Source organism: Acartia tonsa, chromosome 11 (assembly GCF_053477335.1).
Source record: "Acartia tonsa isolate MP-2025a chromosome 11, ASM5347733v1, whole genome shotgun sequence".
Classification (NCBI taxonomy): Eukaryota; Metazoa; Arthropoda; class Copepoda; order Calanoida; family Acartiidae; genus Acartia; species Acartia tonsa.
In genome coordinates this window covers 23,949,405-23,962,023 of record NC_137270.1, presented here as the reverse complement: position 1 = coordinate 23,962,023, position 12,619 = coordinate 23,949,405, and the positions used below count along the sequence as shown (strand labels likewise).

The 12,619-nt window shown below is 44.8% G+C and overlaps 3 protein-coding genes across 3 annotated transcripts in view; 2 read left to right on the top strand and 1 right to left on the bottom strand.

Annotated features, from left to right (window-relative positions):
- LOC145331202 (uncharacterized) overlaps positions 1-12,619 on the bottom strand; it is a 32,637-nt gene that overhangs the window by 1,672 nt on the left and 18,346 nt on the right. The window contains exon 20 of the mRNA XM_080175822.1: positions 77-165. Within this exon, the coding sequence (XP_080031948.1) occupies positions 77-165 (89 nt within the window). The remainder of the gene's footprint in view (positions 1-76; positions 166-12,619) is intronic.
- LOC145332546 (uncharacterized) lies at positions 202-9,465 on the top strand. Its single transcript, XM_080177547.1, has 3 exons — positions 202-403; positions 549-708; positions 9,329-9,465. The coding sequence occupies exons 1-2, from the start codon at positions 225-227 to the stop codon at positions 682-684; spliced, it is 315 nt and encodes a 104-aa protein (XP_080033673.1). The 5' UTR covers positions 202-224; the 3' UTR covers positions 685-708; positions 9,329-9,465.
- Positions 9,085-12,152, top strand: LOC145332545 (uncharacterized). Its single transcript, XM_080177546.1, has 2 exons — positions 9,085-11,752; positions 11,898-12,152. The coding sequence occupies exon 1, from the start codon at positions 9,330-9,332 to the stop codon at positions 10,614-10,616; it is 1,287 nt and encodes a 428-aa protein (XP_080033672.1). The 5' UTR covers positions 9,085-9,329; the 3' UTR covers positions 10,617-11,752; positions 11,898-12,152.

The following is a 12,619-nucleotide window of genomic DNA, read 5'->3' as shown; positions in this document are numbered from 1 at the left end:
AATTAAGAGTAAATTTTGTTTATCATTATGGCGGATTTAAATCTGAAGATCCCTGAAATGAAATTTAAACTCCCACCTGTAATGTTCTTGAATGTGACTGACTAAAGGATTTTCCCCCAGAATTTTGTCACAGTGTTCACATTTGTGCAAAGTTTTTTCACCGACCTAAATTTATCAAGTTTTTCATAAGCATGGAGGGAGGAGACTGTCATGTACGCTAATGTATGTACACTTTCAGGCCACCAAATTTGGAGAAGAACAGAGGCTGCCTGCGGCTCACTGCGGCAGACATCATAATTTCGCGGTTGCAAATAGCAAATTACGGATTTTCATTTTTCAGACCGCTTAATTATAATGTCTGCCGGCTCTTTGGAAAACTAAGCTGTCCAGAATTAACATCCAGGTACAGCTTAGTTCTTCAAATCATTAACCTTTCCACCTTCCCTATTAACAAATAATGTAATTGGGGGGAGGATAGGACAATAGCTTAGGCCGGGTGAAGTTTAGGTTTCCACCAAATTTCCCAAAATATAACTCTATTTGTTTAGGCCAAAACATCAAGATCTTCCAATAATTCCAGACTCCATTAAATGCCCTGAGGCCCCGCCTGGAGACCCTAACCGTACTCCCGTCCTGGCCCCCTGCACCCTTTGGATAACCTCTGGTGAGATTGTGATAATTTGATCCTTCCCTGCATTACAGACCCAGGTAGTTTATTATTGCAAAAGCTGCTCTATAACTAGCCAATCTGTAAGTCTTAAGCCTCAAGGGGGATACAGCATCCTTCCCGCACATTGATGTTTACAGACTGTTAATTCTGTACAGCTGCTGAGGTGCTTTACAACTAAGTGCCACCCACCCATAGGACAACTCCTTGTCCTCTTATTTAACAATAACTGTTAAGTAATCTGAACCTGTTTTTCTCCCTACCCATAGGACAACTCCTTGTCCTCTTATTTAACAATATAGCTGTTAAATAATCTGAACCTGTTTTCCCCCCTACCCCTTTTCATCTCCCTGATAGCTTGCGGTCCCTCCCATACTGCGCCATATTAAAGACAACAAAAATTCGGTGAAGGTTCTCCCCTCATCATTTATTTGTTGTAAAAACACAAAAAAATAAAAACACCAAAAAAAAATATAAGCTAAAGAGAGGTTATAATTTAAATAAATAAATTAACAATAGCATTCAGTGGTCAATGAAGGAGATTTTCCTCACTAAACCGCCCGGAGCAATTACACGCTCAAGGCATAACACCCTCTATCATCCATCTAACTCACACCCCACCCCTTCTCACACCAAACGTTCACAATCCGACTCTGCGACCGTTGCGAGTCGTCGGCCTAAAACCGTCAGAGTTTTAGCCAAAAAACATAAACTCAACACCCCGTTTGAATTACGCGCCAAAAAACTCCTTAAAACAAAAAAAGCGCTACTTCAACGGCAAAAACCGGTTGACCGCAACTCTAGGCCCGTCGTTTCCTCACGCAGGCCCAGCGTTAGTCGCACCCCCCCAGGCCAAAACAGCCACCACCGTAGCCCATCCCCGTCACCTATCCGAGGATTCCCTACACCCCCTGCAGCTCCCCAACTACTTGCAGCCCCCCACCTACCCTCCTCACCTGTTGATCCACTGGTAACTTTTCCCGTTACACATCCGTATAACGGCCTTTCACCACAAACCCCCACAACCCCTACAGATACTGAAGAGTTTGAGCTAGCCCCACAGCAACTAGATTGGGATAATTATTCCCCCATACCATCCTTCCAAAAATCAGCTTCAATTCTTGAAGAAGCTTTGGAACAACTCTATTCTGAAGATTTACAGAAAGAGGTTCAGGACGAGGTTTTTTATAACCCTGAACAGTTCCCATTACACGACCACCTCCCAGGCTCCGCTTATAACGCTTCCACATCGACACACAATATTAGTGTCGATCTATCTGCGCTTGATACAGCACAAACCCCAACCATGACTGATGAGGCAACCAAACTCATCATCGAATGCGATGTGTGCATGATGATAGACGAAGACTGTCAGAGCATCATAAATAACCCTGACAGGTTTAGCATTGAAAAGCTAGACAATAGTCTATCATTGTTGGAAGAAAAAGCCTCGTCAATTCGCCACATCATAGCTTTCTTTCGCAACAGCCCAGACCCAAGGGTCACCGAAGCTGACATGAACAAAGCGTTACAGCTACGTATAGCCATGCGCTCAAAAATCGAGTTCATTCATGAACATCGTACATCACGTTTGAAAGCTCAACCGATTACGACGACTGCTGCTCCAGCAGTACCTCTCTCTACTTGCTCTGACGACTCGACTACCACTTCAGCAGTCGGATCCGAGGCAGGTACCTTACCATGTGATGGCCAAGTAATTGTGCCTCCAGCAGTTACGACTCAGGCCACAGCTGTTCCTGCTGCAACTATGCCCCAGCAAACAGCTCCCATCCCCAACCGCATAAATCCTACGACATATGCGGTAAAACAAGCAAGGGTAAAACAAAAAAGGGACCCCTTGCTTGTTGAGCTCGACGATCTCTGCGAAAAGTTCGGCGACCTTAAAACGACCGAAGTTAAGCAGTTAGGTCAGTTCAATAAACTTAATGCTCAATTCAAAGAGCTACTCGAAAAGGCACAGCGTTCCTTACATAAAGCCAAAACGCTTTGTGAGGACGCGATGCTTACGGACATGGAGGAAGATGCGACAGCATTGGATGCCCAGTCCACCACGCTCGAAACTGAAATATCCAGCGTGGAATCATACGTTGAACGCTTGAGGGACCGTTTCGGAGTGCCTATCTCAGGACACTCTTTCAATCAGCGTTCTTCCAACATTCCTATCCCTCACTTTTCTGGGGCCAAAACAGATAAACTTGACCTCTTTACATTCCAAAAGAAGTTCCAGATTTACATCGACTCAATGCCTTCCATAGCAGAAGTCGAAGCATTGGAGATACTGAAAGAGAAATGTCTCCAAGGCAATGCACAGATGTTGTGCTCTGCCGAAAAATCCATTAAGGCCTGTATGAAGCAGCTGTCGTTCCACTACGGCAGCAAAACCAGCATCATAGCTAAACGCAAGGCCAAAATCATGGAACTTGGACCATGCCCTAAATACAACTGGGAACAGCAGATCACATGGATGGTAAAACTCCGTTCACTGCTTGCTGACACCCAAGAATTTGCAAAAGAAAATGACGCGGAGCAAACCTTGTATCACGGCAAAACAGATATTGCCAACTCCGTGTTGAATCTTCTTAAAGGCGACTACTTTAAGGAGATGTCTAGAAAATTCATGTTGAGTGCAGATGAGCACGGGGAAGAAGACGGCCAGTATTGCTATGAACAACTTCTCCTCTTTCTTGACTCTGAGCTCCGCCAGCTACAGTATCAGCTCAATCAACATGAAGGGGCATCCCTCCACACTGGCACCGCAACTTCGATTGGCAACAATGCCAACACAAACAGCGGCAGTTCCAGTAACAAACAGTCCAATCATGCTGGTAACAACCCGGGTCATAAAAACTCGAACCGGAGTAAACCAGCCTCCCAAACCTACACAGCCTCCACCTTTTCGGCCTCGGAGGACCCAAAACATCGCCAAAAAGGCAGGTTAGCCGACAAGTCGACTAAGACGCCCACTCCGCTCTTAGCATACACAGGTGCTGCTTCTAAACCTGTATCGACTGATTGCGCGCTTTGTCAGAACAAACACACATATTTGTTCCAATGCCAGGTGTACATCAATACACCACACAAGGAGAAACGCCAACTCCACGGCAAGACAAAAGCCTGTCATAGGTGCCTCAGAATGGACGCCAACGTCAATTTCGACAATATTGACGAATGGTGGAACAATCACAAAAACGATTGTCGCACCACCTTTTACTGCCAAGCTGACAATTGCCAGTACGCATCCTCACACCGCGTGCAAAAACACATCCTCGCCTGCTCAATTCATGTGGAGCAGAATAAAAAGAGGTTAGGCGATTTCCGCAAATCATTGCCCAAGGATGTCCCTATAACATCTGGCAACCTTCTGTTCATGGATAACATAACCATGAATCTCCAAACCTCTGACACCACACCTGACGTTTCCGACCCCAACACCTTCCCTGATGTTGCTGCTCCTGGCATTTTCATGTGCCAAAACGTCCCTGATCTTTCCGGCAATCCGCTGTTTGTCTTTTACGACAGCGGTTGTGGCACAGCCGCAGTTTCAGCCTCTGCAGCGGCTCGACTAAATGCCACAGAACACCGCCCTGGACCCACCCTCATGAACGTAGCAGGTGGTAAAGTCGTCCATCTTCCCTATGGCAGTGACAAGTTCACACTGCCATTAGTCGACAGTGCCATGTCCGCAACTATAATTGCTGCAAAAATGGACACGCTGACGGCTCCATTTCCTCGTTGGGACCTCAAGGAGCCTTATGGTGACCTTGCAAATCATTACAAAGGCCACGAGCTCCTCCCTACCGTACCAGATGTCATTGGCGGAGGCCAAGTCGACATAATCCTGGGAATCAAGTACAATTACTTGTTCCCAATGCGCATCTGCTCATTGCCCTGTGGCTTATCTTTATACAGAAGCCCACTTAAGGGTATCGACGGCCACACAGGTGTACTTGGTGGCCCCCACAAGGCTTGGGCTAAAGCAGCCGAGACTGTAAACTTTGTTGGTGCTGCTCTCTTCTTCACCAACGAGCTGTCTGCCTACCGCTACACCACTGAAACACTTCTGAACAGTGGCAGGAATTGGTGCGCGGATGACTCCAAAACCGACACCTTTCCGTATCTCCGTCCAATCACTGTTGAGGAAACAACAGACGAGGACGCTTCGCTGGATGTTCATACATACAGCACCAATATTCAACACGTCAAACGACATGAACGCAAGTATCTTGAGAGTGAAGACATAGGCACTCAAGCACCTTACCGTTGCATAGCATGCCGTGGCTGCAATGACTGCAAAAACGGAGACATTCTGGAGGCAACCTCTCTGAAAGAAGAGGCCGAACAACTCCTAATAAAAAAGTCCGTCAAGTTCTTACCTGACGAACGCCGGATCGTAGCATCTCTTCCCTTCATTGCTGATCCGGTTAAGGAGTTACAACCAAACAAAAATAGGGCCCTCAAAGTTCTGGAGTCCCAGCTGCGAAAATTGCAGAAGGATCCAGAGGCCAAACTACAAGTTATGGCGTCACATGACAAACTAGCATTGAATGGCTATTCATGTGACATTGATGACCTATCCCCTGAGGAACGCGCCCTTGTAGACAATCTGCCAGGAGAATACTACCTCCCTTGGCGATTCGTCACTAAAGAAAACTCTCTTTCCACTCCAGTCAGGGTTGTATTTGACGCTTCTGCGACAACCTCGTCAGGTAAAAGTCTGAACGACGTCCTAGCAAAGGGCACAAACAGACTTGAAAAAATCTTAGCTCTGGACATCAATTTCAGAGCAGGCCCACATGCTTTCGCATGCGACATACGGATGGCATACAATCAGATTAAGTTGGACCCATCTGATTTCCGCTGGCACAAGTACTTGTGGGTTGATAGCCTTGCCCCTGGTGGCACCATCAGAACGCGCATCATGCGCACCATCATTTATGGGGTTAAACCTTCTGGCAACCAAACGGCAGAAGGTCTTGAACAGGTAGCTCAGTATGTCATGGACAACCATCCTGAACATACTGCAGGTGCCCAGGTTCTCAAAACCAAAACTTATGTTGATGATACTTCTGATTCAACAGACTCCGCAATTGAACTAGACAAAATCATTGCGGGAGTCAAATTCACTCTTGACTTAGCAGGCATGAGCGTCAAAAGCTTTGTCAAATCTTCAGCTGTACCTGAAGACACTGTGTCGAATGATGGCACACATGTTAGCTACCTCGGCTATCGATGGGCTCCACTTGCTGACACTCTCAGTCTGGACGTCAAACCTCTCTCGTTCGGTAAAACAAAACGAGGTAAAAGACCTCCACCAGTAGAAGGAAGTCTTGAAGAGGCTCTTCTACACAATTTCACAAAAAGAACAATCTTGTCGCAAGTTGCCTCTAACTTCGACCTTCTCGGACTCTGCACCCCCGTGACTGCTAAATTCAAAGCAGACTATCACGACCTCCTTTCTTACGCCACTGGTTGGGACGACGGTCTCCCAACCAAGTTGCTTCCCACATGGGTGACTAACATTGAAACGATGCAACAACTTGCGTCAGTTTCGTGCCCACGGTCCGTAATTCCGGCAAATTCTGAGCCCAAAGTTGATCTGTTAGTATCTGTTGATGCTAGTCAAAACATGGCAATCGTATGCGTGCATGTTAGGTCAAGGTCTCTCACAGGCGAGGTCACTGTCCGACTAGCTGCTGCCAAATCAAAGATTGTAACTGGTAGCACAATTCCTCGAGCAGAGCTCAGGGCAGCTGTTGTAGGCACCATTCTCGCAACAACCGTTGCCAAAAATCTCAAAAACAAGGTAGAAAAAGTCACCTATTTCACAGACTCTTCCGTTGTGTTGTCTTGGCTTCATCAAGATGCACGCCCTCTTTCTCTTGGCGTACGCAGCTGCGTCATCGAAATTCGCCGATTCTCTTCCCCAGACCAATGGCGACATGTTGAATCTGAAAACAACATAGCCGACTTGGGTACTCGTTTCCTCGCCACTATCAAGGATATCGATGCTAATTCTGAATGGCAAAACGGCAAACCCTGGATGTATCTTGATTACCAGGACATGCCAGCCCAATCCTTCCAAGATCTTAAACTATCAATGGAAGCGAAGCAGGCCGCTGCCCAAGAGGTCAGAATCCTCCACGGTGATACAAAATCACCTCAGGAAAGAACGGCAGAGATAACCAAGTTCTCGAATTATCTCTACGACCCGTGCAAACGGTCATGGCCCAAGTCTCTCCGTGTCATGGCCATTGTTCGAAAATTCTGCTTTTTCGACTTCAAATCGTACCGTAATTTGAAGGCCCCCCCTCATCCAAATCCTCAGGTCGTCCAACTTTCGGACGAAGAAATCCACAAGGCGGAGAATTACTACTTTAGACTCGCTACTAAAGAAGTGCTTAAGTTCTCCAACTCAAAGGCCCACGGCAACAATGTCGTCACTGACGATGGCATTATCAAATACAATGGTCGTATTGTCGAGGGCACTAACATAGAAGACGTTGACAATATCATGCCTGATTTGTCTCCCCTCCACTTCGTTAGACCGATAGTCGATCGGTATAGCTTAATAGCATACTCCGTTATGCTATATGCCCATCAAGAGCTTGCACTACACAGAAATGTAAACGCAACACTCTTAGAATCCAGGCACATTGCCTACATTCTTAATGGCAGAGATCTCTCCAAAGAGATCAGAGCGGCTTGCCCACATTGTCGTAGGTTCAAGGCCAAGCTTCTAGAAGCTGAAATGGGACCAATCCATCAAAACAGACTGACCATTGCTCCCCCGTTCTACTACTGCCAACTTGACCTAATGGGTCCGTTCTTAGCTCACTGTGAACATAACCACAGATCCACAGTCAAGGTTTGGGGTTTAGTCTGTAGAGACCCAGCCTCATCCGCAACGGCTTGTTATGCTATGACAAAGTATAACACTGACGCCTTTCTTCAAGCTTTCCAACGATTCGTTCATCGTTATTGCTACCCTAAAAAGGTCTTCATCGACCCAGGTGCACAGCTCATCAAGGGCGTAGCAAAATCAGAGTTTTCCATGGCTGACATCACTAAAACGCTCAATGGAAAAAGCTGCAGCATAGAGTACGAGATCGGTCCCACTGCTGCCCACAATTATCAAGGTTGCGTGGAACGCTCAATCAAAGAGATCAAAACTTTGTTCCATGCAACATTCAACGGTCTCAAGCTGGACGTCATGTCTTTTGAGACCGCCTTTTCATACATTGCCAATGAAATAAACAACATGCCAATCTGCACGGTATCCAGAACGGAGGATATAGGTCACGCAGACCTTATCACGCCTAACCGTCTGATACACGGCAGGAATAACAGGCGTGCACCCACTGGACCAATGAGGGTAGAGCAACCATCCCGCCTATTGGAACAGATGGAACGCCTCTATCAATCATGGTGGCAGATCTGGCTGTATGAACGCCTTCCAGATTACATTCCAAGACCAAAGAAATTTGGCAAAACAGGTCCACAACCAAAAGAAATGGATATCGTTGTTTTCCTCCGGTCCCCAGATGAGTTGATTGGCGATCAACTCTGGCGCCTTGGCCAGGTCCTACACCTCATCACTTCTGATGATGGTATCGTCCGTCAGGTAATTATCCGTTGGCGGAAACACTGGAAGGAAGAGTTTCATGAAACCAGAAGAAGTGTCCGGCACATTGCCATCCTGTTCTCCGAGGACGAGCTCGCGCTAATTGACCAGATCAGATCCGCGGCCTCCAAGTGTGACGAGTCTTACACTTCGGAGCAACGCAAACAAAAAACCTCCCATTAAAACCATTCCTGTAACGGGATAACACAATGCATTGCACATGAGTTACACCCGCTAAACGTTGGCTGAAATTGCCGAAGATAATAATTTTAACTTCATTTGATACGCATTTCCAAGATTTGCATTTCTAATTTTAAACCTACTAATAAAGGCTGTAGTTGCCGAAGATAGTAATTTTACCCTCATTGACACGCATTTCCATGATCTGCATGCTTCAATTTTAAACCTACTAATAAAGGCTGTAGTTGCCGAAGATAATAATTTTAACCTCACAGACACGCATTTCCATGATATGCATTTGTGATAAATTTCTCATTCAAATAAATAAAGGCTGTAAGTGCCGAAGACATAAAAAACCTACCTATTAAATAAAGGCTGAATTGGCCCACCTCCCTGAATACGGCTGTAATTGCCTTACAAACCAACAATTAATATTAATAATGTTATTATTAAATATTAAATTACAACAAATGAAGAATCCTACTTACAGGTTCACACACCTGTTAATAACGTTAATAACCATATTATTAAATGTTAAATTATAACAAGTAAATGATGATTAATGCCCTTAATAATCTTATTATTAAATGATGAATTGCCTCTAGAAGTTTAACCCACCTACGAGGATGATGGTTCTACATCAATAACCGATAAATTGATTCCAGCCGAAGAAAATCTGGATTAGTGTTATCAAATATTAAATTTAAATGTTCTTATATAATAATCATTATTTGCCAATCTTCCTTTAGCTTTACGAATATTATAAACCATTGTAAACAATACACCCCATAAAAGCCTTCTCTTTCTCTTTTATAAACAAAATCTTTTTTTTATTCCAGGATGGATTCCAACATTTCCGCCATCTCCAACAACGGCCCCGTTCTCAGCGCCCCTCTAACCAAACCGCTAGCTGTTGTTGAAAAAGATCTAAAGGAGAAGAGAAAGGAGCTGCTAGATCGACTACACCCAGGCTCCGTTACCCGAATTGAACCCGCTCTGTTCCAGAATGTCAACAACCCGGATATACGGGAGATGCTTGAAGCTGAAAATACATTATTGGAAGCTACCTTGTGCGCTCAAGAAAATATCAAAACTCTTGAAGAAAAAATTAACCAGGAACTGCACAAGATAGACGTCACTGACAACCAGGGTGGAAACTTCCTACCTAACGAGGAAGAATACGTTCAAATCCCGGCTTGGACTCTAAAAGGCACCCACTGTTCAAGTACCCGCCAGGTTAGGGAAGAGGCTAAGAAGAGAGCCCGCCTCGAAATATTATACAAACAAAAATTTCCCGAGGAGCCTAAACCCCCCCCGTGTAACATGGACAGTGAATTGACAAAGAGTATTGATAATCTCTATCAAATATTCCATGCTAGCCCAATGCCCACCTTCTTCGACAGATGGCACCAACTTGATCTGATACATGAGCTGCTTGGAAAGGATGATGTATCCGCCCCCAGATTCCAAAAAATGTACTCCCTTTACGTACAGGCGGAATACCTCAGAGGCAAGGAAGCAGCGATGGAAACCACACTCGCCCGTTTAGAGTTCCACCGTGAACAGAAGTTCTACGAATACAGAAAAAAGACTTCTGACAATATGCAAAATTCCATCAGCCAGATTCCAAAGCATAATAGTAAAATGCTCTACTGTAGAAATCAAGCTTGCCCTGACTGTAAGCACACCACCAAACCTTCTTTGAAAACCCACGGTCTCCAGAATTCTGGTTCAAGAAGGAAAAAACAAAAAGTTTCCCAGGTCAAACAGCAGGAACCCTCCACCTCAAGACAGCGCTCACGCTCCCGCTCGTCTACAAAACGGCGCTCGCCATCTAGGCGCCGTTATTCTACACGACACTATTCCCCAAAACGCCGTTCTTATTCTAGAAGGCGTTCTCCCCCGAGACAACGTTCACCTACACGACAACGGTCACCATCACCTGCTGTACGTCAAGACTACCGCCGACCAGCAGACTATGATGATAGATATGCACACAATCATATCAACACACCACAGGGTAGATACGTTCGTCACTTCCAAAGTGAGAGTCATCATGATAACACCTATGAACCCTCACGCCAGGACGGTTACGGCTATATACCTGTAACAGACCGTCTCTATTAAATCTCTATCAAAAGTTTCTATTAAAGAAAAAATGTGTCGATAAATAAAATTATTATTTTCTCTCATCCTGTTTGTGCCGCTACAAGTTTCGTTTTATCAATTTTATCAAATTTTATCTAATTTCAGATAAAACCCAAACCACAATGAGTCTGCCATTCGACTTGCTGGCTAAAATTGGCAAGCCCTATGACCACCACAAATACATCCTGTATGAAGTCAGAGACATCAAAGGTATGTTAGAGTCCATCCGGCGTGGTATTCATGACCACACCCGGCTGTTCCCGGAGGATGTGGTAAACCGCCGTTACCTGGACGGTTTTGCCAGGCATATCGAGTATCTCGAGGAAGAGATTGATTCGTGGAGGATGTGGGCATTTAGTATGCCCCCAGAATTGGCCAGGCGCGAAGTCAGCATCCTTCGCTATGAAGTGCTGCTTCTTGCGTCAAAAATGGGCCCGGCCGTGGAAGCCCAGCATTTTGCCCTCTTCCCCGTCTGGAGCCCCCCCAAAACTACAACCCCCTGGCGCCAAATTTCTCTAACCAAAGTTAGAAAATTTAAAAAAGCCTCCCAGCGTGCCCTGAAGCAAGCCCGTGAGGCCAACGCGGATCTCTCAGCCGCCAAAAAAGAACTGGAGACCATGGACCTTTGTCTCCAATTCCAAAAATTAAAATTGTAAATTCATTTTTTCCAATGTGTTTTCCTTTTCCCTTTCTTCCATTTTTTATTCAAATCCAAAACCAATATGTCTTTCAGAAAAGACATAATAATTCCACAAAAAAATGTGATGACCAGCCACTCCGAATGCCACTTCCATTTTTTAAAGGTCCAGCGGTGACGGCTTCGGGGGTGTATTGTCATGTATTCTTTTTTCTCCACTTTATATTGTACATTGCAGTGATCAGCCCACAGCCCTATGTTCTTCTTTTTCTTGCCGGGAGTGTCATGTACGCTAATGTATGTACACTTTCAGGCCACCAAATTTGGAGAAGAACAGAGGCTGCCTGCGGCTCACTGCGGCAGACATCATAATTTCGCGGTTGCAAATAGCAAATTACGGATTTTCATTTTTCAGACCGCTTAATTATAATGTCTGCCGGCTCTTTGGAAAACTAAGCTGTCCAGAATTAACATCCAGGTACAGCTTAGTTCTTCAAATCATTAACCTTTCCACCTTCCCTATTAACAAATAATGTAATTGGGGGGAGGATAGGACAATAGCTTAGGCCGGGTGAAGTTTAGGTTTCCACCAAATTTCCCAAAATATAACTCTATTTGTTTAGGCCAAAACATCAAGATCTTCCAATAATTCCAGACTCCATTAAATGCCCTGAGGCCCCGCCTGGAGACCCTAACCGTACTCCCGTCCTGGCCCCCTGCACCCTTTGGATAACCTCTGGTGAGATTGTGATAATTTGATCCTTCCCTGCATTACAGACCCAGGTAGTTTATTATTGCAAAAGCTGCTCTATAACTAGCCAATCTGTAAGTCTTAAGCCTCAAGGGGGATACAGCATCCTTCCCGCACAGAGACATTGGGATGTTTATTACACTAGTCCCTAAAGTTTTATATTGACGTTTTCTCATTCGTTGGCTTACCAACTTTGGGGACTTTTAATGGTTAAATCATTAAGTTTCAACCACTAATAATTCTAACTTACAGAAGTTGTAATTTGGTGTATAATCATTGGGGATGTACATTGTCTTATCCCTTAATCAAAGTATGTTCTATTTGCGATTTAGAATATTTACCATTTTAAAAGGGGGGGGGGGGGGGGAGACACACCAAAAACTCGAAGGAACTCAACCAAAAAAAGATTTACATCATGAGACACACCAAAAACTCGAAGGAACTCAACAAAAAAAAGATTTACATCATTGAAAGTGGCTTATTATGGTACAATGTAGAAATGTGAAGAAAGGGCAGCGGAACCGTTTTTTGTTGCTTTTTCTCGCCAAGTTAGACGATCTTGAATAATTTGAGACAAATTTAATTTTTTTAATT

Excerpts from the sequence above, each read along its gene's own strand:
- LOC145332546 (XM_080177547.1), top strand. The coding sequence starts at position 225 with ATGTACACTTTCAGGCCACCAAATTTGGAGAAGAACAGAGGCTGCCTG. Across the intron at positions 404-548 it reads TGTCCAGAATTAACATCCAG|GCCAAAACATCAAGATCTTC; the intron begins GTACAGCTTAGT and ends CTATTTGTTTAG.
- LOC145332545 (XM_080177546.1), top strand. The coding sequence starts at position 9,330 with ATGGATTCCAACATTTCCGCCATCTCCAACAACGGCCCCGTTCTCAGC.